The sequence below is a fragment of the Schistosoma haematobium genome, chromosome 2 (assembly GCF_000699445.3).
Source record: "Schistosoma haematobium chromosome 2, whole genome shotgun sequence".
Lineage (NCBI taxonomy): Eukaryota > Metazoa > Platyhelminthes > Trematoda > Strigeidida > Schistosomatidae > Schistosoma > Schistosoma haematobium.
The window spans coordinates 28,561,781-28,587,045 of record NC_067197.1 but is presented as its reverse complement, the minus strand read 5'-3'; the positions used below and the strand labels follow the sequence as shown (position 1 = coordinate 28,587,045).

The 25,265-nt window shown below is 36.1% G+C and overlaps 3 protein-coding genes across 6 annotated transcripts; 2 read left to right on the top strand and 1 right to left on the bottom strand.

Moving 5' to 3' along the window:
• Positions 1-2,033: 2,033 nt before the first annotated feature.
• Positions 2,034-3,798, top strand: MS3_00006644 (uncharacterized protein; the record flags this gene model as incomplete). Its single annotated transcript, XM_035731979.2, has 1 exon — positions 2,034-3,798. Exon 1 carries the CDS (start codon positions 2,266-2,268, stop codon positions 3,796-3,798), a length of 1,533 nt encoding a protein of 510 aa, XP_035589450.2. The 5' UTR covers positions 2,034-2,265.
• A 5,270-nt stretch (positions 3,799-9,068) lies between these two features.
• On the top strand, positions 9,069-11,688 carry MS3_00006643 (uncharacterized protein). Its single transcript, XM_051214843.1, has 2 exons — positions 9,069-10,578; positions 11,056-11,688. Exons 1-2 carry the CDS (start codon positions 9,757-9,759, stop codon positions 11,488-11,490), a joined length of 1,257 nt encoding a protein of 418 aa, XP_051068030.1. The 5' UTR covers positions 9,069-9,756; the 3' UTR covers positions 11,491-11,688.
• A 3,144-nt stretch (positions 11,689-14,832) lies between these two features.
• PSMA6_2 (Proteasome subunit alpha type-6) lies at positions 14,833-21,164 on the bottom strand. Of its 4 annotated transcripts, none has more exons than XM_051214840.1 (4): positions 20,788-21,164; positions 19,768-20,742; positions 19,560-19,738; positions 14,833-14,962 (listed from the first exon to the last, which is right to left on the bottom strand). In XM_051214840.1, exons 1-2 carry the CDS (start codon positions 21,066-21,068, stop codon positions 20,463-20,465), a joined length of 561 nt encoding a protein of 186 aa, XP_051068027.1. In that variant the 5' UTR covers positions 21,069-21,164; the 3' UTR covers positions 14,833-14,962; positions 19,560-19,738; positions 19,768-20,462. The 4 variants fall into 4 exon arrangements, with proteins under 4 accessions (XP_051068027.1, XP_051068026.1, XP_051068028.1 ...); XM_051214839.1 differs by having other exon boundaries at positions 19,560-19,696; positions 20,511-20,742; XM_051214841.1 differs by having other exon boundaries at positions 19,560-19,696; positions 20,511-20,742; positions 20,794-21,160.
• Positions 21,165-25,265: the final 4,101 nt, after the last annotated feature.

Sequence of the window (25,265 nt, the reverse complement as noted above, 5' to 3'; positions counted from 1 at the left end):
TTTTGTAGCACGGCATTTCTCTGAACCCACTCTAAAGGGTTATCATTTCTGATTCGGCTGCAGATGTTGTTAATCGATAGATTGGAAGCAAGCTATGGTAGACCAAACCAGGAAAATAATAACAGTCTATAGAGTCACTGGTTGCTTCTCTGAATAACGTAGATGCAGGTCACCTAACTTGTATTCGCTTGATAACCAACACTAGTGATCAGGTGGCATCCTACAAAATCATTTACAGTGACAGAAACGGGGTGGTTCATTATCCTCCTCTAGGTCTTGAGTTACAGTATTTCTTCATACACACTTCATCATTGTCTTTTTGAAACGTATTCTCAATGCTGTCTGTTTCATTATCATTGCTGCTACATTACTTCAACTTCTTTGTAATATTTTTTGAAATTTATCTCCTACCAATGTGGTCTGATAAACTGGAACAACGCACACAGATGCACCAGACCCTACATTGGTTATGACTGACCGAAATATATCAAGCCCATATTTACCATACACGACACAAAATAAGATAAGCAAGCATGAACAAAGTGGTTTGGATGGGCGTTTCATTTGGCGAAATTATCTGATGATTATTATTCGGTGTAGTCTTCGTTGATTCAGAGTAATAAATTACTATAATTTTTTATCAAGGAGATACATTCGTCATGCTATTTTTGGAAATGTTTTTGTGTTTTCCTTGTTTAGTAGCATTTGTACAACGATATTATTATGTATGGATCTCCTATACAATAGAATACTTTTAACTTTTACTATAATGGGAGTTAATATTGTTTCTGTGTTTTACTTAATGGATTATTTCCCATAAATTAAATATGTATGTTTGCAGTCCATAAAAAGAAACTATATACGGCATCGTTCACAGCTTTTGTTGATTTTAGTCTAATCTATTGTTATGGCTTTATGTTGCGATCGACTCAATGGACAGTGACACGTAAACACGTACGGACGGCCTAGAGTCTCGATTGGTCTCGCTTCCCTGTCTAACCCAGCCAGTTGAGTCCAGAACACAAGCCACAGCCTCGGAGATATGAATCATTATATTTCAAACATACTTTGTTTATATACCAATCAAGCATACCACATCGTACCATAAAATAGAAAACAACATTTTGCACAATATCCAACAAATGAACAGATATCGACCAATAGGAAATGTCCATTTAAAGTCCAAGGACACCATTGGACTTAACATGATAATTATTGGTCTATTCCTCCGCATCCACAACATCTATCATTAGTGTTTGATTGAAAACAGTGATCCCGTTATTCTAGTAACTTATTATGCATCAGAGGCTTCAGCCCAAACGATGAGGAAGTGCTCATCAATTACCTGACAGAATTTTATGACGTATAAACCTTTCCTTATGGTTTTTAGGTCCTCCTATCTTAAGACTCATCACGTAAATTAATAGTATATCACTAAATACCCGATGCTGTATTTGTATTTCTTCAAATATTTATTCTAAGTATTAAACATGAGGGATATTTTGTAGGGTGTGAAATATATATTTAACAAATTTAGTTGCTAAAGGCCTGATTTTAATCGCCATCTCATTTGAAAAAATAGAGTTCTTCAAGTGGTATTAACCATTGGATAATAAATTAATGATCTCAAATTAACGCGCTAACCGTGAAAATTGAGGGTTTTGTGTTCAATTTCTGGTGGGGTCGTGTGAGTATACTTTTAAGAAATGCCAAACTACAACAAAGTCGCTGTTTAGTAGTTCTTGTATATGTGTTTGTCTAACTAGGAAAGCCGTAATGCAAACTACGAACCACTTTACAAACCTCATAAGTAAACTATATTGTTTTGCAAGTTGTTAGTGCCATGTTACAATATAAATTTTTATTGAGAGAGTTAGTTATTCAATGTTAATCCCCAGGCTTTCGTTTAAATTAAGTGTGACTTTTATAAAAAAAATTTAAACGCCTTAATTCATAGGATTATAATAAATAGAAATAAACATTTTCTTGTCAGTTTGATTCCTCTAATGATGCACTTTTTGGTGGTAAACTTCAATTATCATTATATTTGTATTTGTGTGTAAGCATACTCTCATGTAATGGTACATTTCATAAACAATCGATGGAGTAAAAGGCATCATTTAAAGTGCATAAGTATTTATAACAATTATGATGTAATAGACGCGTAATATTGAATAATTTTAAAATAAATATATATACAGTAAAATATTATGAATTCGATTTCACTGTTTCATTATAAAAAGGAAGTCATTAAAATTAAGAGAAATGTATAAAGTAAACATGGAACTAAGTTGTTCGTTTTTCAATATATTCATTATTTTGCTTGTTTCTGTTGATTATACAAAATGTATGTCAAATGTAATAAGTGGCAAAATACTTATACCAGTATCATTTGGGGCTTATGCTTCAATGGATTATCCATTCATAGTATTGTGGGGGGAGCATATTTATAGACCTTACAAAATACCATTTTATTATGGTAAGTATAACGATAAATATAATTACTACTATTATCCTAATTATAATTCGCAAGCGGTGGTACCCACTGAATACAGTTCATCATTATCATCATATGAGAATTATGGAGATAATCATAATAATGAAATATTGGAAAGTGAACGACAGGCGGAAGATTTATATTATTATGACAGAATTACAAATGATAAAACTTCACCTACCAGTCGAAAAGATGATCGAAGTTATAAAAATGACAATTATCAGACATCCTTTTATGATAATATTAAATATACCCAGCCAGATTATAACGCAGTTAAGAAAAATAAATCAAATTCTATGTATAGTAAATACAATTACAAGATGCCTGAAGTTACAAATTCACATAACAGGAAACGCTTACACAAAGAATCGACATACAAGTATAAACCTAATGTACATAAACTAAAGAAATTTGGATATAATGATCAATACAAAGTATCAAAGACAGTTTATTCTAATGATAACCTTAGAAAATATCACAACAATAACAGAAAAGTAAGTTATCAATCAAGTAAATCTAATGATCACCATCATATCGATGATCATTATCATTTCAATGATCACCATCATATCGATAATCACCATCATATCGATAATCATCATTATATCGATGATCACCATCATATCATTGATCAACATCATATCGATAATGAACATCGTATGGATAATCTTCATAATATCGATGATCACCATCATATCATTGATCAACATCATATCGATAGTGAACATCGTATGGATAATCTCCATTATATCGATGATCACCATCATATCATTGATCAACATCATGTCGATAGTGAACATCATATCGATAATCACTATCATATCGATGATCACATAATTAGGTCTTTAAACAAGAATAACGATAAGTTTGCAACAATGAAATTGAAATATTATGATCAACTTATTGATTATATGAGTAAACCGGATTATGATAATAAAAATTATAATGAATTTAATTATAGAAAATATCAAAATCCTAAACGTGTTTACAAGAAACCAATGATCAATGTTCGAGAAATGTTAAATGATGTTTATGAAAAAAAGAAATTAAAGAATGGCGACAAAAAACGTCGAGAGGAATACAGTAATGATCGAAATGATAAACCAAAACCTGACAATGAGAAGAATTATATTGATAGAAAAACCAATTATGATGAGGGGATAAATAGAAAAGCCCCAAAAAACAAAATGGGTAAATCAGAAAAGAAGAGAGAAGGCAATAAAGAAGAGGTTAATAAAAAAGTAAAACATCCAAGTGAAGATGATGTTAGTGTGATTAAAGTTGTCAATGAATACGCATAAACATAGAGTAATGAATATAATAATAATGTAATGATAATTTAATCCTAAATATAATAATTTAATATAATAATATGGTTGCCTTTTTATAATTCTGTTATGAACTGTTGATCATTCATTCTGAAAATCAAAATGAACTTGAGTGAATAAATGTTGGCAAAATGATTAATCAGGTTTGCAATAAAACTTATTTCTCTTTCTTAAAAAAAACTTTTGTACAGACTCATTGTACTTAAGGGTTTAATCTACTGATTACGCTCATTTCTAACGCCCAATCAGTCGAGTTATGCAAAGAGACAGGAGACCAAAATTGCGCAGCAAACTTTATTGCCAATAGCTAAATAGTGGTGCTTGTAGTTCATACAAATATTTAGGTGATCAAAATGTTATAGAAAAAAAACAATCTTTTATAATTGACAATGGTTAAGTGAATAATTTACCAATCATAGCTTGATCATATTTGGATCTTATTTACTGAGGAAAATCTTACGTCATTATGTGGTTTGTACAACTTGATTTTGAATGTAATTCTTACAGGAATTGTAAATAGCTAAGTTTGCAATACTTTTTATCCATAAACTTGGTTTATTGGAAGTTGGATTTCAGAGACGTTTGTGCCAAAATCTAGCTACCTGTTTACTTTTAGAAATTTAGAACTAAATAAATTCAATTCTTGCATAATATATGTTATTACTTCTGCTTTCAAATAGGCGGTTTAAGGCTTCATTATGAAATTACGGTTAGCAATTAGATATAACAGATTTTTCCGAACAATAAATTTTACGGTTCAAGAACGAAAAAAATAATTTTCTCTCAAAAATAAGTCATAATCAAAACAAAATACAAAAGAAACTTATACGAAAATGAACTTTTTTGACTAAACAAACAGTTTTTGAACTAATAGCCTCTCAAATTAGTGATTAGATGCTACAGTGAGCAGGTAACGTCAAGTTAGGAAATACAACTTACCATTCTTACAATGGGTTAATTCAGTGATCTCGAAGAATTAAAGAAATAGAGGTAAATAGAAAAATAGACTTCATAAAATATATAATTGGTATTTTAAAAGGAAATCAGTTCAATTTATCTAAGTCTCAGTATTAATAAACTAGTGGATTGCTCACTACGATATTAGATTTAAGAGTAAGTAATTTGATAGATGTTGATACTATGGCTGGATTACCATAATATTTCTAGGAGGAATTGCTACGTTTCCAGTTGCCATTATATTAAATGGGTCATTACTCATAAGGTTATATTGACTTATTTAGCTTTCCAACACTAAAGTTATGTTCCAACTTATTGATATAACTTGTCGCAGGTATCTTCGAACATAATTTCGTATTACATCGCCTTCCTCCTCCTCCTCAAATCATCAAAACTCTTGGACACAATTCGACATAGTCGACAGATTTTAATCGGGACTGAGAAATAGTGTGATTAATTTAGATACTTCACTTTAAAATTGGTGTTTTATTGAGTTAACTCCAAATCTATTATTTTTCAGACATATAGTTTAAAGTTTTTGTAAAAAAATTCGTATAAATTTTAAGTAGTTTAAGAAAAACTACGACTTTGTTTAATTGTGTTCAACCATAGAAAAATTCTCATAATTCACTCAGTTTTTATTTTCTCACCGAAAGTAGTAAAATACATTCAAATACGTATATGAATAAATTTACAATGCTAAACTTTAGTAGAAAACAATGTTTTAAGTGTGGTCGTTGTGTGTAATCGACTGAAATTCATGAGCCTGGATTTTATGCCTATTAGAGCACATTAACAATTCATGTTTTAAATTTGAGGGTACCGACGTCCTGCGTGAAATTCAAACTCGATTAGTTCGATTTTAAGATAAGAAGCTGGAAAACCATTGGAATCAATGGGGGACTTTACGGCAGTTTTTCCATTTTAACATTTTGACAGAGAGCTCTCTGTCGGGAAAAGACTGATATTAATAAATACGAGCCATTTACTTTCATCTCAGTGCCCCTAATATAACGATATCCCAGCAAGAAAGATTACTGAACTCTATTCCTGGTGTGGTCGCATATTACTGAGGATTCACAAAACACGATAAAAGTTTTGTCCAGAGCTTTCTATGTTCATAGGTAATATCACTTCCTAATAAGAAATATCTTCAAAACTTATCAATTTTGGTGATTCTTTTTAGTCATGAATATTAATCATGGAAATAAAGAGCAAGAATTTAAGTATTTGGCTTAAAAAGATGTTTATGATTAAAACGAGGTTTTGTGGAGATTGCAGTAAATTTAATAATTGAATTCGTTAGTCTATGTAAGCTAGACCACCATTGAAAACCTGGAACCACTGAAGGGCCGTTTCGTCCTAGTACGGGACTCCTTGATAGTGCGCATCCACGATCCTGCATGAGGGACTCGAGCCCAGAACCTTCGGTCTCGTGCGCGAACGCCTAACATCCAGACCACTGAGACGGGATCCAATGGTGTTAATGTCTAACTTCAATCGATCCATGATTTTGTGCAACCATTCATCTATTGTCTGAGGTAGATTCTGTCTCTACCCGGCCCGGATTCGACCCATGAATTCAACTATTAAAATCACCACTAATCCCACAAAACCACCATTCCGACCATAATCATCATGTGCTCACTAATGACCGGCTTCAAGACAATTTCCTGGAGTTATATTTATAAGTCAAACAAGTACTATTGGGTATTTCATACAGTGTTTTTCGTATGGGATCGGAACCACTGAATTCACTAGCATTAGATCTTTTAACAAACGAGCACATGTGCTATAAATGATTATCCACAGACTACTAACTGTAGAGTTGAAATAAGTAACGGAACCACGGTAGATGATCGAGGTATATCAGTAATATATATGATTACTGAATTCTGCTCTTAGCTTTGTGAGAAAAGGACATCTTAGTTATTGAGTGTTATGACCCGATGAGAATAATGAATGGTAACTTTTGGGATCCATTTATGGACCAATACTGTAGGTATATTTTTATCGTATCATTGTTAAATAAATAAACTATTCATATTCATGTTCCTCTTATTTTGACCTATGAACTATTATTATACGATTTATCATTCTTGAGTTATGTCTGGCCTATCAACAACTATCTCCCACATTCACAGCCACTTTTGGTTAAATCTTGTACAAATGTTTGTTCACTATTTTATGGTACGATGTAGTCTGTTTGGTTGGTATATAAACCCAGTATGTTTGAAATAAATGATTCATATCGCAGAGGCTGAGACTGGTGTTCGCGACTTAACGGGTGGGGCTACGAGGAAGCATGACCGACAAGGACTCTGGACTGCTCGTACGGGTCTTATGCGTCATTGGTCCGATTGATAATTCACTGTTCTCTAATTGGCGGTATCATTACGTTATACATTAATAAGATACATAGCAAAAGTGATAACATTGAGATTTCCAACATTCCACTAATGATTATTTGAAAAATTTAGGGGACGATATGTGAATTTTGAGATACCAAGGTTATTCCATTCTTGCTTACTTAGAATGAACACTACAAAAAATCAAGATCTAACTAATCACTTTATTTCTTACAAACTAGAGCAACTAAAACCGATGTATTGTCATAATGAGATCAGTACAGATCCAGTGAGTGAGTGTAACGAAAAGTAATAATCCGTTACAAATAATTACAGTAATAAATATGTCTCATTTTTAGACGGTCGAAGTTTTACCAAAAAAACAACGTTTTGCAGCAAATCTCAATAGATTTTTCAAAATAATCATTAAGAATTTGATGAATAACCAATGTGGAATAAGAGTTGTGTTGTGACTTTAAACCCGGTTAAATATCGCGTGACTTATTCGCCAATCGGAATATGACTGTTGCAATTTAGCAGTGTGCCAAACCAACGACGTATCGACCGGTATGAGCAGCCTAGCGTCCTTATTGGTCCTTTTTCCTCCCAACCCTACCGGTTGAGTCCAGAACACCAATACTAGCTTCCACTGTGCAAAACATTTATTTCAAACATACCTGATTGATACAAGCTTAACAGGCCACATCACACCATTAAATAGGAAGTAACGTTCGTACAAGACCAAGCCAAAAAGTGGCTGTGATCGTGGGAGACCATAATCAATAAACTGAGCATAATTTAAGAATAGTAAATCGTATAGTAATAGTCTATAGGCCAAAGTAAAGCTTGTAGTAAGAGGAGTATAGATACATATAATCTAGTTACTGAATTGTTATACAATAAGAATATACGTATAATATTTGTCCATAAATAGACCTCAGAAGTGACCTATAATTTAATCTTCACTTGGATATAACACCTCCCCTTTTTTGAAGATTAGAAGTTTAGATCCTGAATAAAAAATATACGCAGCTTTAAATTCGCTAACATTATCTTCCCTCATGAAATAGTTTTGGATCCCCATATACCCAAGTTACAAATAATGTGATTTTATCTAAAAACATATTTCTCGCATTTGAATATAGAATCCATTAGAAGTGACTAAATGGTGAGGATGAGCGACATTTAATTTGAGGTCATCAGGGTTTAATTCTTCAGAAATATTTTCCTAAATTCATTGGAATCTCATTAGTGGATAATGGGTCACTAGGAAAATCAACACTTATAAAAACTGCATTAGACTTTTGAAAGTGAATAAAACATCCATGGTGCTCACAGTGATCATACAGAGCTTCGAGTTACTGAAGTTAGATTTATTTCAGTATTTCATGGGGAATGGTTGAAATTGAAGATTATTTTTTTTGTTGTAAACTCACATCGATTGAAAAACCACTTCAAAGGGAAGGACTGCAAAGTTCTTTGTTATTTTATAAATCGTCTATGAGGAGAGATCGTTTTCTACTGTTGACGAGTCTCAATCTAAAACAAAACAGCTTTCAGTGACATTTGTTTTTCTATGGATTTCCACTGGACATCAGGTATTGATGAAAACTATCTCTTTTAATTACTACCATTATATATCTCACCAATTAATCTACTTAATGAATTATGCAGTCATTTATCCTTTGGTGGTATAGTTTTCCTTTTTTCTGTTACTATTAACTTACAATGTTTCCGTATTATCGCTTACACATACAATACAAAGTCACAAGCTTTTTCAACAGATACTATATTCTTATTACTGTACGGATCTGATTTTTATTATTAATTATAAGGGGCGCAATTCATGATTTTTAAATGATGCGTGATCACTCTGGGATATCAATAGTGAAGAAATACAAAACCTTACAGTTGATAATAAATATCTGACTTTTCAAAAAAGTTGGCGACTATAATGACTCAGTAGCCTAGTGGCTAACGTTCTGCAGTTTGTAGCAATGGTACAGAGCCAAAGTTTCAGTGAATAGATTAACACAGACGTTATTATATACAACTGGCAAACGCCGAATTAGATGAAACTGGTGTCCTAAACACTATTTAAAACATATTATCGGCTTTTTGTCTCTTAATATATTTTACTTATTTGTTAAACAGATAAGGGTTAGGGTCAGAAGATTAATTTCAAATTGTTAAAAATAGTAGTAACAAATACTGATTTGTGAATCTAATTTCTATTATGTATGTAATTCTATAGCGGCTAGCAGTAGAATCAAGGACGTGTGATCAATTATGTTTGGGATTTATCAGCTGGATGAAACTAACAAAAGAGATTGGTCAGTTACGGTCCTGAATATCAATAACTGTAAAGTGTAAAACAAACAGTTTGAAATAATCCAAGTAAAAAGCATTTAAATGACAATCTTAATGCACTCAGTATTACACTTTACATTTTCAATACAAATGTGAACTTTGCAACAATATAAAGCGTTATTCGCAAATTACGCAAAATATTGAATTTTAACGAATGTACTTCATAAGTAGCTTTTATATATAAAGCCTCAAGTATATACAGTGTAAATGCCTTTGTTTAGGTAATCATAGCATTGCTGTTTTTCAGGATTGAAAAATGAATTTATTAGTATTCAGTATACTAATAACTTATATACTGGATAGCGTTTATAGTGCACACAATGGATATACTAATGGAATTGACACAACTACCAGTCATCATGGTGGAGGTGAAAGTCAGGAAAGTTCTGTAGATGTTTATGATAAATATTCCAATGGTAAAATATACAGTAATGAGTACACGAGCGATGATTCCAGCAAGTACACTGACGGTAAAATCTATGATAAATATGGTCATGAAAAGGGAGACGATAAACATGCTTACGGCAAAAACCACGGAAAAAGTTACGATAAATATGCTTATGACAAGTACGGGTATGGTAAATATGGATATGAAAAATATAGTTACGACAAATATAGTTATGGGAAATACGGATATGACAAGTATGGTTATGATAAATATAGTTATGAAAAGGGTTACGACAAGCATGGATATGACAAATATGGTAAGGATAAATATGGTTATGAGAAAGGTTACGACAAATATGTCTCTGATAAATATGGTTATGGGAAAAGCTACGACAAGTATGGCTCCGACAAAACTAGTTACGAGAAGGTTTACGACAAGTATGGCTCTGATAAGTATGGTTACGAGAAGGGTTACGACAAGTATGGCTCTGATAAATATGGTTACGAGAAGGTCTACGACAAGTATGGCTCTGATAAATATGGTTACGAGAAGGTCTACGACAAGTATGGCTCTGATAAATATGGTTACGAGAAGGTCTACGACAAGTATGGCTCTGACGAAAATAGTTATGAGAAGGGTTACGACAAATATGGCTATGACAAGTATGGCTCTGACAAATATGGTTACGAGGTCTACGACAAGTATGGCTCTGAAAAAAATAGTTATGAGAAGGGTTACGACAAATATGGCTATGACAAGTATGGTTACGAGAAGGTTTACGACAAGCATGGCTCTGACAAATATGGTTACGAGAAGGGTTACGACAAATATGGCTATGACAAGTATGGCTCTGACAAATATGGTTACGAGAAGAGTTACGACAAATATGGCTCTGACAAAAATAATTATGAGAAGGGTTACGACAAATATGGTTACGAGAAGGTTTACGGAAAGCATGGTTCTGATAAATACGGTTACGAGAAGAGTTACGACAAATATGGCTACGACAAGTATGGCTCTGACAAATATGGTTACGAGAAGGGTTACGACAAGTATGGCTCTGATAAATATGGTTACGAGAAGGGTTACGACAAGTATGGCTCTGACAAATATGGTTACGAGAAGGGTTACGACAAGTATGGCTCTGATAAATATGGTTACGAGAAGGGTTACGACAAGTATGGCTCTGATAAATATGGTTATGAGAAGGGTTACGACAAGTATGGCTCTGACAAATATGGTTACGAGAAGGGTTACGACAAGTATGGCTCTGACAAATATGGTTACGAGAAGTATGGCCATGAGAAACATGGTAACGACAAATACGGTTACGACAAGTACGGGTATGACAAGTATGGTTATGGAAAAGATTATGAGAAATACGGTTACACCAAAGAATATGGTAAGCATTATAAGGATTACTATAAGAAATATGAAAAACACGATTATGGTAATAAATATGAATACAGTGATAGTAAAGATCATGATAAGCATGATCATGATGAACATGACCATCATGACGACCACGACCACCACCATCATCATCATGGGCATGACCACCATCATCATGGACATGATCACAAACATGGCAAAGGATACTAACTACAGTGGATAACTTCTTCCTAAGATATATAAAAGCTAAAATTAATAGTCGCAGTAAAGTGTCTTTCTCATTGCTTTTTCAATAGTCAGTTGGTGAATCATATAGACAGTGGAAAAAAGCCACTTCTAGTGTGATATTAAAAAACTAGTTTTCATTTCCGCTAAAATAATAAAAATTACTAAAATTCCAACGATTGTAGACGTTAATTTTATTTGTTAATCTATATTGTATTAAGCATATGAAGAGAAATTTAACTAATGGATAAAAATTTATAAGATCACAGTGCTGACGGATGAAAAGTTGATATTACTGTTACACGAGTAGCATCGGAATGGTAATTACGTTTATTATAGAGGGATTATAGATAGATATCATACATGTAGTTTAATTTGGAGAGTTATGCGATTGGCATCTTTTTTATTTAGATTAACTTGTTGAGTGAATCTAAAATGTTTTTAAAATAAAATATATGCGCGTATATGTTCTAAACCAAAAACTTTTTGATAGATTTACAACGTAAATTACGTGTGCTCAGATATTTGAGTATCCAATTATGATACTGAGGTCGGGAACTGATCGAACTTTGACGACTTTTGGGAACCTGGGATGCTACTTCACTCTGGTATTAGAACCCTCGCCAATGCCCATCCACGACCCCGCATCTTGGAATTGAACCCTAAACCTTCAGCCTCATAAGCTAAAGCCTAAATCATAGACATTTCAGCCGGCATTCAACAGTGTCAATGTCTAGCTTCAATCAACTCACCATACTGCACAACTCCTACCTGTTACCTGCAATGGATGGCTGTGAAAATTTTACAAATTCCCCATACTATACATTTCTTAGGTAATATATTTGAGAGTTCGAGCCCTAGTAAGGTCGTGAGCGCATACCGTTGGGGAGCTCCACACTAGGATGAAATCGGTTCCTGGTTTTCAACAGTCGTTTAGCTAATATCAGTTTGAGGTGTAAGACTACGGATCGGGATATACATGATTTGACCCAAGATTTTACTGAATTGGTGGTGTAATTTCCACTCATAATCCTCATACATATAGTTTTACCATAGTACTGCCTTGTCAATTTAATATTTTTCAGTGGTAACGAATCTTTGGTATGTGGAAGAAGTTTTTCATCTAGTTAACCTAAAATCATTAGCAGACATCTTTCATAAAACGAATATTATGTGATAGTTATAATTGGTCAGCCTTAATTTCATATATGTTATGTCTAGACTGTTATCACAATATTTTCAAGTAGGCTAACAAGTGGACAAAGCTAGCTGGTTATGAATTGACATGTAGATTTTTGTTGAATACTACTTATGAATAGTTTGACAACCCACAGTTCTCAGATGTTTATAGGATATTTAGTATGTGGTTTGCGGTGCAGTCTAGAAAGCGTGTCCTGTCCCCTTTTGGATTCGTCAGCTAAATGTACCACCATCCCACTATTAATACTCACACTGAGATCGGAGTCCAGTACCTTTTACTTCTAATGAAGACGGATTATCCAATTATTTAGAAAATATTTTACTGGTAACAATACATCTATTCTAAATAACTTATGACAAAATAGCTGTATCGAGACAATCCATGAATGTTCCGCATGTGGTAGTAAAGACTGATCAAAATTCAGTTATAATTATCAACCATGGGATAACTCAGAGACTAACTAATAGTAATATGAGGTATTAGTAATGGTTTAGGTTTTTCCACTGTTAAAGTTCAGTAATTCTGACAAATCCTCAGGGTATCGTCTCGATGAAACGTGTCCTGGATCGGACTCCTGTATACAAACCAAATATACTAAGAAGTTGTGACTAAAGGTCCAGGATGCATAGGAAGCAAAGGAGACCGACTAACTGCGGTCCTGAAAAACAACAACGGGAAATTACGAACCCGTATTAAAATACAGACGGTCTATAGTCATAAATGCTATCAAATGATGAACTAACAGGAACTAGGAAGCACTAGACAGAAATCTTATTCCAGTATGGAAGTAGTTAGCTGCTAGTAACCACGACTCCATGTACAGTCGAACTCAGAAGTACCTTATTCTTTGAACTACACCGGGATTCAGTGGTTCATATCTATAACTTCAGTCAACTTAAGATATAGAGAGGTAACCACTCAGTGACTTTGGTAATAGTTGAAATTTGACATGTTACTTCATAATCTCCTTACGATCGGTTTAGCAGACAAATGACGACGAGCAGAGCTCAATTTCCTTTATTTGGTACTGAGGTCTGTCATGAGGTAGCTTTGGATCAGTTTTACTAAAAACTTTCCTGACAGCAGCCAATAAAAGTCTCTACAATACAGTGAAATTATATTACAATTTTATAATTTTTGACGTTTTTTAGGAAGCAAACTTCACGATATTGTAATTTCTGTTTGTTCGAAATATGAAGATCTCTATATTACCTCACCATAATACAATAAATCATCAAATATCATCGAGGATTTTGAGTTTCTAAAGAAAAGCTTATCACGAAGATGTATTCAAGTCATTCTAGGGGTTCAGAAAGTATTTCCCACTTTGTTTTTGTAAAAAATGACACTAAGGGGATGACATTTTGATGCATGTGTTTAGGTTTATTAGGTAAAATGTTCAGAAGTACAAACTATTTGATTGGATACAAGATCCTCAAGGAATTAATCCTTTCAATAGAGATGAAATAGAAACGAGAAGACATTACCTGGTCTATATCCATCACACATCGATTATAAAGATAAATCCTATTTATAACTACCAGAAAACATTTTATGGATCTTAAAATTAGTATATTAATAGGGTTGTATATTGTAATTACTACTACACAGATTATTGAAATATAAGATATCGGTGATTGTCGAACATAAGACTATAACATTGTCACCCACTTAGAAAATGAAGTTCACTTAGAAAGACAGTTTCATAAAATATTTCCGCTGCACAATACTGCTGAAAAGTCGTTTAGTTTATATACCCAATTCGTATTCGTTGTTAAATTAGTGATGTCAATTATGTTAAATGGACACCCAATATATTGGAAAGTAATCGCCTCTAAAAGCATGCACATAATAGCTGAAATTAAAACTAGAAGATAATAAACGGATATTATGAACTGAGAGGCCAGTCCCTTGTTTCAATTGCTACACTTCGAGAACGTATGGTGAATAGAAAAACTGGTAACAAGAAAGGAAGTATGAAAAGGATAGTCACTGATCACGGGTATTTATATCACTTAAATCACTGGAACTACGTCGCATATGGTAATCAACCACTGATTTATACCATCTAGTGTACCAACAACCTACGAACTCATATTACAAAATATCACAGGATTTATAGTGTACTAATATTGGTTACAACGTTAAACATTCAAGTGAAAAATATATTTAAAACAAAATAGACACTTTTCATATAATTAATCCTTTTCAGACATCCTTACGAGATGAGCATCGATTTCTTCAACCGTTAATTTCCTAAAATTAGGATAAAAATCCGCGTTAGTGACAAATATACAAGTTAACAATTCGTTCTAAGGAATCAAGCTACTTAATAAGCGATAATAATTTAGAAATAAACTAGATAACCAAAAAGACACAAACCATAAAAACAAAGAACCAACACAATAAATAGAGCTTCTAATGGAAAGACACGTTTAATCGTCTGAGGGTTCGATGTAGATAGATAAATAAGCAGGAACCTCTCTAAGATCTCTTCGGTGGTCTCCTCCTCTTTCGACTTTTTCAGAGCATTTTTAATGTACCAAAAAGCGTTCCACTTGGTCATTGGATCGCGGATGAAATGGAGGTGTTCGGACATAACTGATTCCGTCCTATCGACAAAATTCTGAGAAGATAGAGGAATTAAGCTGTGTTCCATTGTCGCTAACTATCAATCCTGGGACCCCGAAACGAGCGAATAGTTGACGTACCTTTCTGACTGTATAGCTTGCAGTTAGATATTCCATGAGAAAAATTTCTGGCCACTTGCTGTGTGTGTCAACAACCAGAAGGTAAGTTTGTCCATGAAGTGGACCAGCAAAGTCCAAGTGTATATGCTGCCATGGTGACCGTATTGTTGGCCACGATTGTAGCTCTGCTTTCCGCAGTGCTATTGTTGCTAATGCACATTTGATAGACGAACGGGATAGCTCCTTCAGTTGAGTGTCTAAATGCGACCAGTATACATAACTTCGTGCTAGTCCTTTCATGCGATTTATTCCAGAATGTCCTGAGTGCAACTGATCAAGTACTGCTAGTTGCAGCTTCTTTGAAATTATGACACGTTCGGCAAATAGCAAGCAGTCGTCAATGATCGAGAGTCTACGCTGCCAAAACTGTTAAAGCTCTGTGGAGCTGATCTTCGAGGGACACCCTTCTAGGTGGAACTTTCTAACTTCTTGTAGGACTGGGTCTCGAAGGGTTTCTTCGCTGGCTTCATCTGACGACCCTGGAATGTTTCGAATGGTATCTGCCACTATACCCAATATTTCTGGGTCTATTGCTGTCAAGGCAATGATTATATACTCTGGTTCAGGGTGTTGAACTCAAATTAATCGAGAGAGTCGGTTTGACCGACAGTATTTGTGGAGTGATACTTGATACTGAAATTATAGCTCAGAAGCATTGTTGCTTAAAGCCGTAATCTATTGGCCGTATACACAGGGATTCCTCTCTTCAAACCAAAGATTGCAATCAAAGGTTTGTGATCTGTCAGTAGAGTAAACCTACGGTCAAAGTGCATTTTATGGAATCTTTTAACAGAGATAATTATTGTAAGAGCATCCACTTCAATTTGACTGTAGTTATGTTAGGTTTGAAGCTTCACGAGTTCACTTAATCTGCGGACGAGAACAAGGCTCGGTGACCAAAGACCAGTAATCTAGCTATTGATGCGTTCCAGCCCCGCTATCTAGAAGAAGTCCAAGCTTGGTATGGAAAATATATTCTGCATACAGCTAGAAAACGAGCGAGCCCACAAACACAATTCAAAACGTATATATACAAACATATATAATCGATATTATCATGGGAGATTTTTAAACATTAATCAATGAGTTCATCAATTGACTGCTATTTAATCATTTAATCGATATGATAAAATTACAAATATGAGTTTTGGGGATATATCGCCCCCAACAAGTTACGCTAGGCTGGTGTGAGTGATCTAGCAGCATGAGCAATTGCCTTTCCTGATTTGTCCAGAAACACGTGAGATATCACTGCTTCAACTCCATGACTAGAGGTATTAGATACAACATTTCTCAAGCTAGGATCGAAGTGTGTTAAAAGAAGCTTTGAGCTGAGCAGTAATTTGACTTTATCGAAAGACGCTTGACACTCTGATGACCACTGCCAAGGTAATTCATTTAGAGGACCTCTCACTCGATGCATTTCAGGTAATGATCTAATCTATATTCCGCTAACATGTGTCGTCTTCGAAGTATGATGGGATGAGTTTCAATGAATCCATCAACTCAGTAAGCACCGAAATAACCCATTAGTCTTTCTGAACCTTTGGACTCAAATCACTGATAAATATAGGTGTTGTTTTCACAGCTATTTGGATATCTTGTTAAGCTATCTCGTAGTTAAGAGTACCTTCAGGATCGACCAAGAAGCCTTTTAGTTTTTCTTGAAATATACTCATAACCTTTTCATTGTTAAGATAAACTCCAAAGGGGTTTTCTTTTTATAACTTCTCTGAGTCCAATAAGAGGCAGGGAAATGAATGCTCGCATTGGAGCATGAATAAAGTCGTTCCTGTAACAACTATCGGGGGATAAGTCTACTTCCGGTTGCGTCCAAGCTATTGGCTTTCATCACACTTCGTAGGTTGTTCAAAACCCATGAAAGATTGACTTGCGAGAAGCAGGCTGGGTTTCGTTCTGGTCGAGAATGTATCATATCATACATTCTCAATAATTCTTACTGATCGTTATAAATTTTCTATTGGAATAGTTTGACAAATTCGTTCACCTAATTCTTTATATGTTTTAATCCAAAATTTGTTTGTAAGTAAAAAGTGAAGTAAACTTATTCCGGCAATAAAAGCATCACATTTACCTTGTAAATTAATAGTTAGTTAAAGAAAATCCTGATTAGTAAGTCTACGAATGTCGTCCCAGAGAATTCCTCGACGTGCATTGTCTGCCGACGTTGGGACTAGTGGGAAAAAGTGGAGAGGTGGTCAGTATATGACATAGTGTCGTGGTATGAAAGAAAGCTGCGAAGGATTGGCTTCTGTTGGTCCTCCACGACTCCCTGGCTGGGGTCCGAGAGATGGTGCGACACAGTGGCTAGAGATGTTATCAGATATGGCTCAGAATAGAAGCCAGTGGCGATCATGCTGTAACCCTCTTTTACTTTCTTCATAAAAAGTGGTTGTGTCTTCCTTAACTGAAAGATTTCTTCTGATTATACCTTTCCGTTCCCCCATTTTTACCATTATTATTATTACACCACCTTACATCAATCTCTTCGTTATTATTCTCTCTCTTTTTTTTCCTTCCCCTTAAATTCTCATTGTTTTGTGTGGCGCATATATATTTGGCGCATTCTTGTACCAATATTTATGTGTTCAAATAAATGAATAAATAATAAAGTCTAAATATGTACCTCATAACGAGTGGTGGTGTTGGACAGAGACTCTCCAACCATGGCTGATGTCCACATAATTTATTACAGTCCATAGCTTAGTCGGCTTTGGGGTTAGTCATGTGAGGTGATGTCTCTCCTAATGTTTTAATCTGGTGCTTGCTCAAAACGGCTGTAAGAGCCTAGTTGCAGTAGATAGTCATCATTATCTGTTCGCTGAGCTGGGATACCGTAAGCGTCTTTTAGTTTAGACTACTTACCTAAAATTACCCGGGACGATTACTACATTTAAGCACTAAGATTTCAGAAGGTTAGGATTTTCGTAAAACTTTTCATTTATTCGAACTGTAGTTAACGAATAGCAGATAGAGACAATGGAAGGCAACAGTGTATCGAAGTTAGATCGTATGTATCAGCGTGTGGAAATAAAGCCGAATTTACGAGAGAATGGTTGACATTAGAGATAAAAGAAATATTATGAAATGACGAGTGGATTTGATTATGAATAGGGTAATCTTGAGTGATAATAGATTTGGGCAGTTTTCACTCTCCGGTTGCCCATACCGTGAAGATACTTCTTGAGGTACTCAAAAAAATGAAAGTGAATCAAACGTGATCTTGAAGCCCCGGGAGTGTGACTACAGAATCCAAGAAACAAATGCTTACGGTCGGTAACACATGTTTTTGCGAGTAGAGTCTAATGTGTTAATTACGTGCTATAAGGGTTTAACTGCAGGGGATGGAAATCGGTGGGGCAAGGTGAGTTGTGTTATCCTAAGACTGAACTGTGCAAATCCCTAACATGTTGTGAGAAGGTAGCATAACTGTAGGTGCTGGCTGTCTGAAAGCAACACCCAGCTGCCGCCACAATTTATGTGCAGTAAGCAGCACAACTCGCTTGGGCTCTAAGTTGTTGTTAATGAATCACACTTTGCATAGCTGTAGGCAACTACCATTAACACTCTGGAACTCTGTAATGATTTGAGAATATTGGCTGTAACGTCAGAGTTGGATAATAATGGGATATCAGAGTCATTTGCCTTCGAAATACACCTGATACGAGACAAAAGCTTTAAATTAGATAGTAAGTCGGGCTGTTGTTACAATCAATTAAAAACATAAACCTATTGAATGTGTCTAGAAACGACTGATACTGATAACAGCCTTCAAACTGACCAAGATGTAATGAAATGCTTTTCAAACTTGCTGATGCATGAGCCACTTAATACACTCCATTTATTAATCTAATGATAACCATTTAAGAAGTATTAATACTAGTTTCAGTCTTGTATGCTGCTTGCAAACTCTCGGTTCTCACGCATACACATATACTTCACGTATCGTGATCAAATGATTTAAATAAAAGCTGAGTATTTGTAGAACTATACGATAGTATTGGGTAAGTTAAATGTAAAAGGTAAACATGGGATCATGAAAACAATTTCAAATCAGAATATACACACGTGTAAACGTTTACCTGAAGATAGGATCTGCCTTTGACACGACTGCAATTTCCAATTCTGTGGCTTTAAAATCCATGGAATGAGTATGTGAAAGACAACTAATGGCTAGTTCGATAGCCTCCTCTAAAGTGTAGTTTTCTTGCTTTCGAAACTGAAAGACACGTAATATAGGACAAGCACTTGGATTAGGAGACTTAAAATGTGGAGAAAAAGTATACAAACTTAGACTTGACTATACGACCAGCCTTCTCAAAATCCCTCAATCTTTAGTCTCGTCGACCTTTCCGAAACTCCTAAAAAGAAGCTGAATACAGGTAACGTCATAATATCTGTAAATAACTCAAAATTTTATAGCTTAACATCTCAAACAAGTATTTGCCAAGAAATCTTGAGAGTGACGTACCACGACTGTAACTGGCTGGCATCAGCAATAAAACTCGAAATAAAGCCCTGGTCGCTAATTTCGATTCGATTGTTAACTAATAAACACCAGCAGACGGACATTTTTCACGCGCTTGGATTGACACAGCAATTATTCGAGGGCTTAGAATATTATGGTAAGAAATCATGTTCGTGCTACTGAATACTAAATAAACTATGGATTTTTTAATATCCTGTGGCACTGATCTGTATGATTCACGTGGCTTAGGTGGATGAAACATACTCATACTTGCATCAAAATAGTACAAAATAAATAACAAGCTTACAACAATTAAGAGTATCTAATATATTTTTGTATACTTGGAGCAAAAACTGGTTAGACACGCTTAGTGGGTGGTTTCATGCCGATTTATACGATCTACATGTACTTAGCAAGTTGTTATTACGAGATGATGAACGAAAGCAGCCGTCTTTAACAATAAAGACTTAATTTACTTAACATCTAACATGAAATATAAGTTTGGAAGGTTGTCACACTAAATATATGAACCACAGGGATATTGACCTGTAGAAAATGGGTATACCTCATTTTCCAAATGACGCATAGCTTCGGTTTGCTTGTCACCAACAGCGACCGCTCGGTGTCCAGCAACAAATCCACTAGGATCAGATTTGTATAGTTGAGGTTTCCCGAGTTCTTCATCATAAGAAATAGCCAACATGGCACAACCAAGTGGTCTCATTTCGGCGGATTGTGTATATACTTGGTTGATTTCACCGATTCTGTGTAACAGCACGTCACAGGGGACCTCATAACTGCAAGCGCCTCGATGTTAACGATAAAAACGTAAGATTACAAACCCAAACTTGTGTTTGAATGTTGCAGCCTCATATCTGGCTCGTTGTACTTGGGCGCGACAGTCTGGTGCCATACCAGTCATGATGCACCCAGTAGAATCTGTAAGACGAAATATGCGTGTCATAGACCTTCGGTCGATTAATTTATCTGGAAGCTTCAGTTGGGCAGCAACAACCGCGCAGTCGTTGCCGCGCACACCCACGGATAAGTGACCATCAAGACTGATAGCCTTAAAAGTATATTCTACTTGATAAAGTCGCCCCTCGGGTGAGAAAATTGTCATAAAGCGATCAAAACCACTCGGAGTTGAGGCACTCATCATGTAATCTATGACCACACAAACCTCTCGGACTAGGCGCCACTCTCCTGTACAATGAGGTCATTACAAATTTGATCATTATAGCGCTGTAAAAATCATACACTATTAACTTATATTTTCGTTTACCTGCCTCCAATGATCTCCCTTCTGTATTATTTATAACTGCTATAAATTTCGCTCATTAATAAACGTGACTGTATCAGATATTATAGCTGCGTTTGGCCAAAATTTTCATTGATCAATTTCTGGTTGGAAGTTATTAGTGATCACAGGGTCTATGTTATTATTGTAAATGGTATCCTTTTGGTTTGCTCACCCCCTTTGAACTCTTTAACAGACAGAGTTCAAGCTGCTTGTTGAGAAAGGTGTTCTGTCGAATGACATAACGGTCACATAGATTTTAAGCGATTGACAACGCTTTTGTCCTTAACGCCTTTTCAAGAGAGGGTCATAAAGCCTTTCGAATCATCATTCAGGGATGAAGCGCTTCGAAGATGTATTCAGAAAATAGTCGGCACGTCAAGATTTTTATCATCTGAGCCAGCTAGTTGTTGTAAGAAATGTACCGTGTAAATAAACGTGATCTGCTGAAGATAGCTGGTTGAGTACCCACATCCAGAGGTGTGTCCATCAATACCTGTGGGGGTGAATAAATCCCCGAAGCAAACAGTTCTGTGAATCTTCGGCACTAATTTTGATTTCATTAGCTTTACTGGACACATCCTAGTTGACGACGCTCAATCACTCATCTGCACAAACTAACGAGTGGGTACGTCGTGCTATGCATCCCTTGCAACTGCTGGACAGCTTAGACCAACATGTCCACAACTTGTCAAATATGCCCTCGAACTCTATTTCTGACTTCTGGTTTGACTGTATTTGGATCCTTGTTCATAAAGTTGTTACTGACAAAGCGTTGCTATGAATGTCCATACCATATTTTCACTAACGAGGTCAGCATCAGTGTTAATGACTTGCCAAGCTTTTAATTTCAAGAGTTTATCCACCACTACAGCTCACATCCACCTAGTGAGATAGTGTAGAACCTGGAACGTGACCGGCCAGAAGTAATAATTCAGTGAGATTGTCGTCGACCAACACCTTTCTGATGTAATCCAACGTCCGGAACCGTCTGTTCTTCTTTCCCCACTCTGTGATAAAGTGTGTAAAGTTAAAAGGTCTTTTTTTCGTATCTGTCTTCTATTTTACACCTTTCTCAGTTGTCCTAGTAAAGATAGAGATGAAAGTGCAAGTTCGTGTCGAATACAGTTGTGTTTGTTTATAATGAAATGTCGTATAGGTCTTGATCTTACCAAAAAACATTTCATTCAATCCCCGGTAATTGCATGCTTTAAAGGCAACGTGACAAAATACTCCCTGGACCCAGGCCAAGAACTTCCTTGATGTCGACTACCCATACACAATAATCCATCTGCTATCAAAATATTCAACAGTAGTGATGGGGAGTTCATTAACTTCATTTTAACACTTGTTTCAGACTACATAAACATTTAAATCCAAAACAACCATCAAGCTTATAGCAGAACAGTCTTGCTGGCCTGGTATGAATAAAGACGTAAGTGAGTGGGCACGCTCCTTTGTAAGCTGCCAAAAATCTAACGTTATCAGACACGACAAATGTCCCTTAGGCTCTTTCAAAACTCCCGACGCCCGTTTCGATCATGTTCATCTGGATTTAGTAGGACCTTTACCAAATTCAAATGGATACTCTTATCTCCTAATCTGCGTTGACCGTTTCACTCGATGGCCAGGAGCAGTACCTATCAAAGACATTACTGTTGAAACAGTGGCTCGCGCCTTCGTCGAACGATGGGTAACAAACTTCGGCTGCCCTTCAACTATCCCTACAGACCGCGGACGTCAGTTCGAATCTGAACTTTTCTGCTGTCTGGCCGCACTATTAGGAATCATTCTCTTCCGAACGACCGCCTACCACCCACAGGCAAACGGTTAGTAGAACGCTTTCACCGACAACTAAAAGCTTAACTATCAGCTGCAAACGTTTCACAGTGGACCGACGCTCTTCCACTCGTCTTACTAGGTATTCGCAATGCAGTGAAAGCTGACATTGGATACACTGCGGCTCAACTCGTTTATGGAACGACACTTCGACGTCCAGGAGAATTCGTGGATCATTCATCTTCTTCAATGAACATAGATCTACCATTTTACACGAGCAGGCTTACAAACGCAGTGCGTTCAGTTAAACCGGTTTCCACTCGACCGCAATCAACTGGTGTTTTCGTTCAGCCTGACTTACGATATAGTACACACGTTTTCGTGGGAAGTAACAGGCGTAAGTAAGTTCAGGATTTCGAGTTAGTGCTAAGCCCGTGATGCGGTTTGGTAACTTCCGTAGTGTATGTCCTATCCATTGCAATTATCTTTTCCTAATTTTCTCTTCAGCTGGAAGCTGGTTTGTTCTCTCCCGCAGTAGGCTGTTGCTGATGGTATCCGGTCAACGGACATTGAGTTTCTTGTGTAGACAACTACTTATAAATACTTGTACCTTCTTGATAACTTAGCACCTTCTGCCACATTGAAATTAGTGCTTCTTTAACCGCATTCCGATTGTCCTCCATAGTAGTTTTTTCTACTTTGAGAAGACCTTGTAAGGCTTGGAACCTATTGTTGGTAGCGAACCTAAATTCATTGAGTTTGCCAGTTTCTCCAAGGAAGGCTGTATTGAACCTTTGTAGTGCTGTCTGTCCAGTTGTCCAACCCCTCCTTAGCCTCAGTTTCATTTTAGTAACCACCGGGTGGTGACTTGAAGCTATATCAGATAAACTCCTGGTTCACACGTCTTCTATTGACCTTATGAATATTTTATTGATACAAATGTGATTGATCTGGTTCTCCGTGGTGTGATCCAGTGAGACCCATGTAGCTTTGTGTTTGCGTTTGTGTAGGAACATTGTGCCACCTGTAACTATTTTGTTGAATGTACATAAATTTGGAAATCACTCGCCACTTTCGTCTCTTTCCCCTATTCCATGTCATTCCATGATATCTTCATACCTGGCATTTAGGTCTCCCATCAGGGTGGTGAGGTTCTTTCCTGGGCACTGTGCTATGATTGATTACAACCTCGAATAGAACCTATCTTTAGAGTGCACAACACGGGATAACATTCATTCTGATTCATTTCTTCTTTGTTTTGAAGGATGCTTTGATGATCTCAGAATCATGTGACGCCCATCGTATTGGTGCATTTCGTGCCTCTTTGGACCGAGTCAAGAACAACTCTCTTCGTGACCGAAGTACAGCGGCATCTCCCCCGTATCTAGTTTTTGCTGTTCAGCCTGGGTCTAATTGGTTTCACTGATTCCAAGAATCGCCAAGTTGTATCTCTCCATTTCCGTTGCTATTTGACTGGTACTCCCGATCTTCCACGTTGTCCGGCCGTTCCATGTACCTATATATTTAATTAATTGATTGCTGTGGTTTTTAGAAGGGGCATCGGCGTCGTAACTTTCGATGAATATTGTCTTTCGTCATGAGGCGTCATAATTCTTCCTTCAACTAGGAGAGCAGAGTTTCAGTGGTTTAAATTGTTTGCTCTGGTTTACGTATTTTTAGCAAAGTTTTTTCTGTGGGATGGGGTTACCGACTCCGTGCTAACCCTCCTACTTTAGCAGGGCTTTAGACCGGCAGTAACTCTAGAAGAGCTGCATATCGACAATGAAAGAGCGCAACACAGAGGTGTTTTTTTAGTTGATAGACAAAACATACGATATACATGTCTATATGTCACTAGGAGTTTTATGAAATAAATAGGTCTCCTAAAAGTACACAAACTACCAGGTTAAACTAGCCTGCAGGTGCGCCACTGACACCAGGCACTTGAAATATGAAATGACGCCACTAACCTTCTGGCTGGACAATACTTTCGCACATTTCAACCAACCCGCACTAAATGTATTGATCGAAATTTATCTGCAACTGCACAGGACTTTCCGAAGTGAATCTGAGAGCTGAATTGGCGTATCGGGAACTGAAGCACCTAAGAAAAGACACTACTACTGGTCCGGGTATAGTTCACTCGGCTATACTGAGGGGAGCAGCTTCAATCCTAGCAACATAGCTTAGCGTGATGCTCTCATACTCGCTAAGCCGAGGCACATTACCGGATATTTGGAA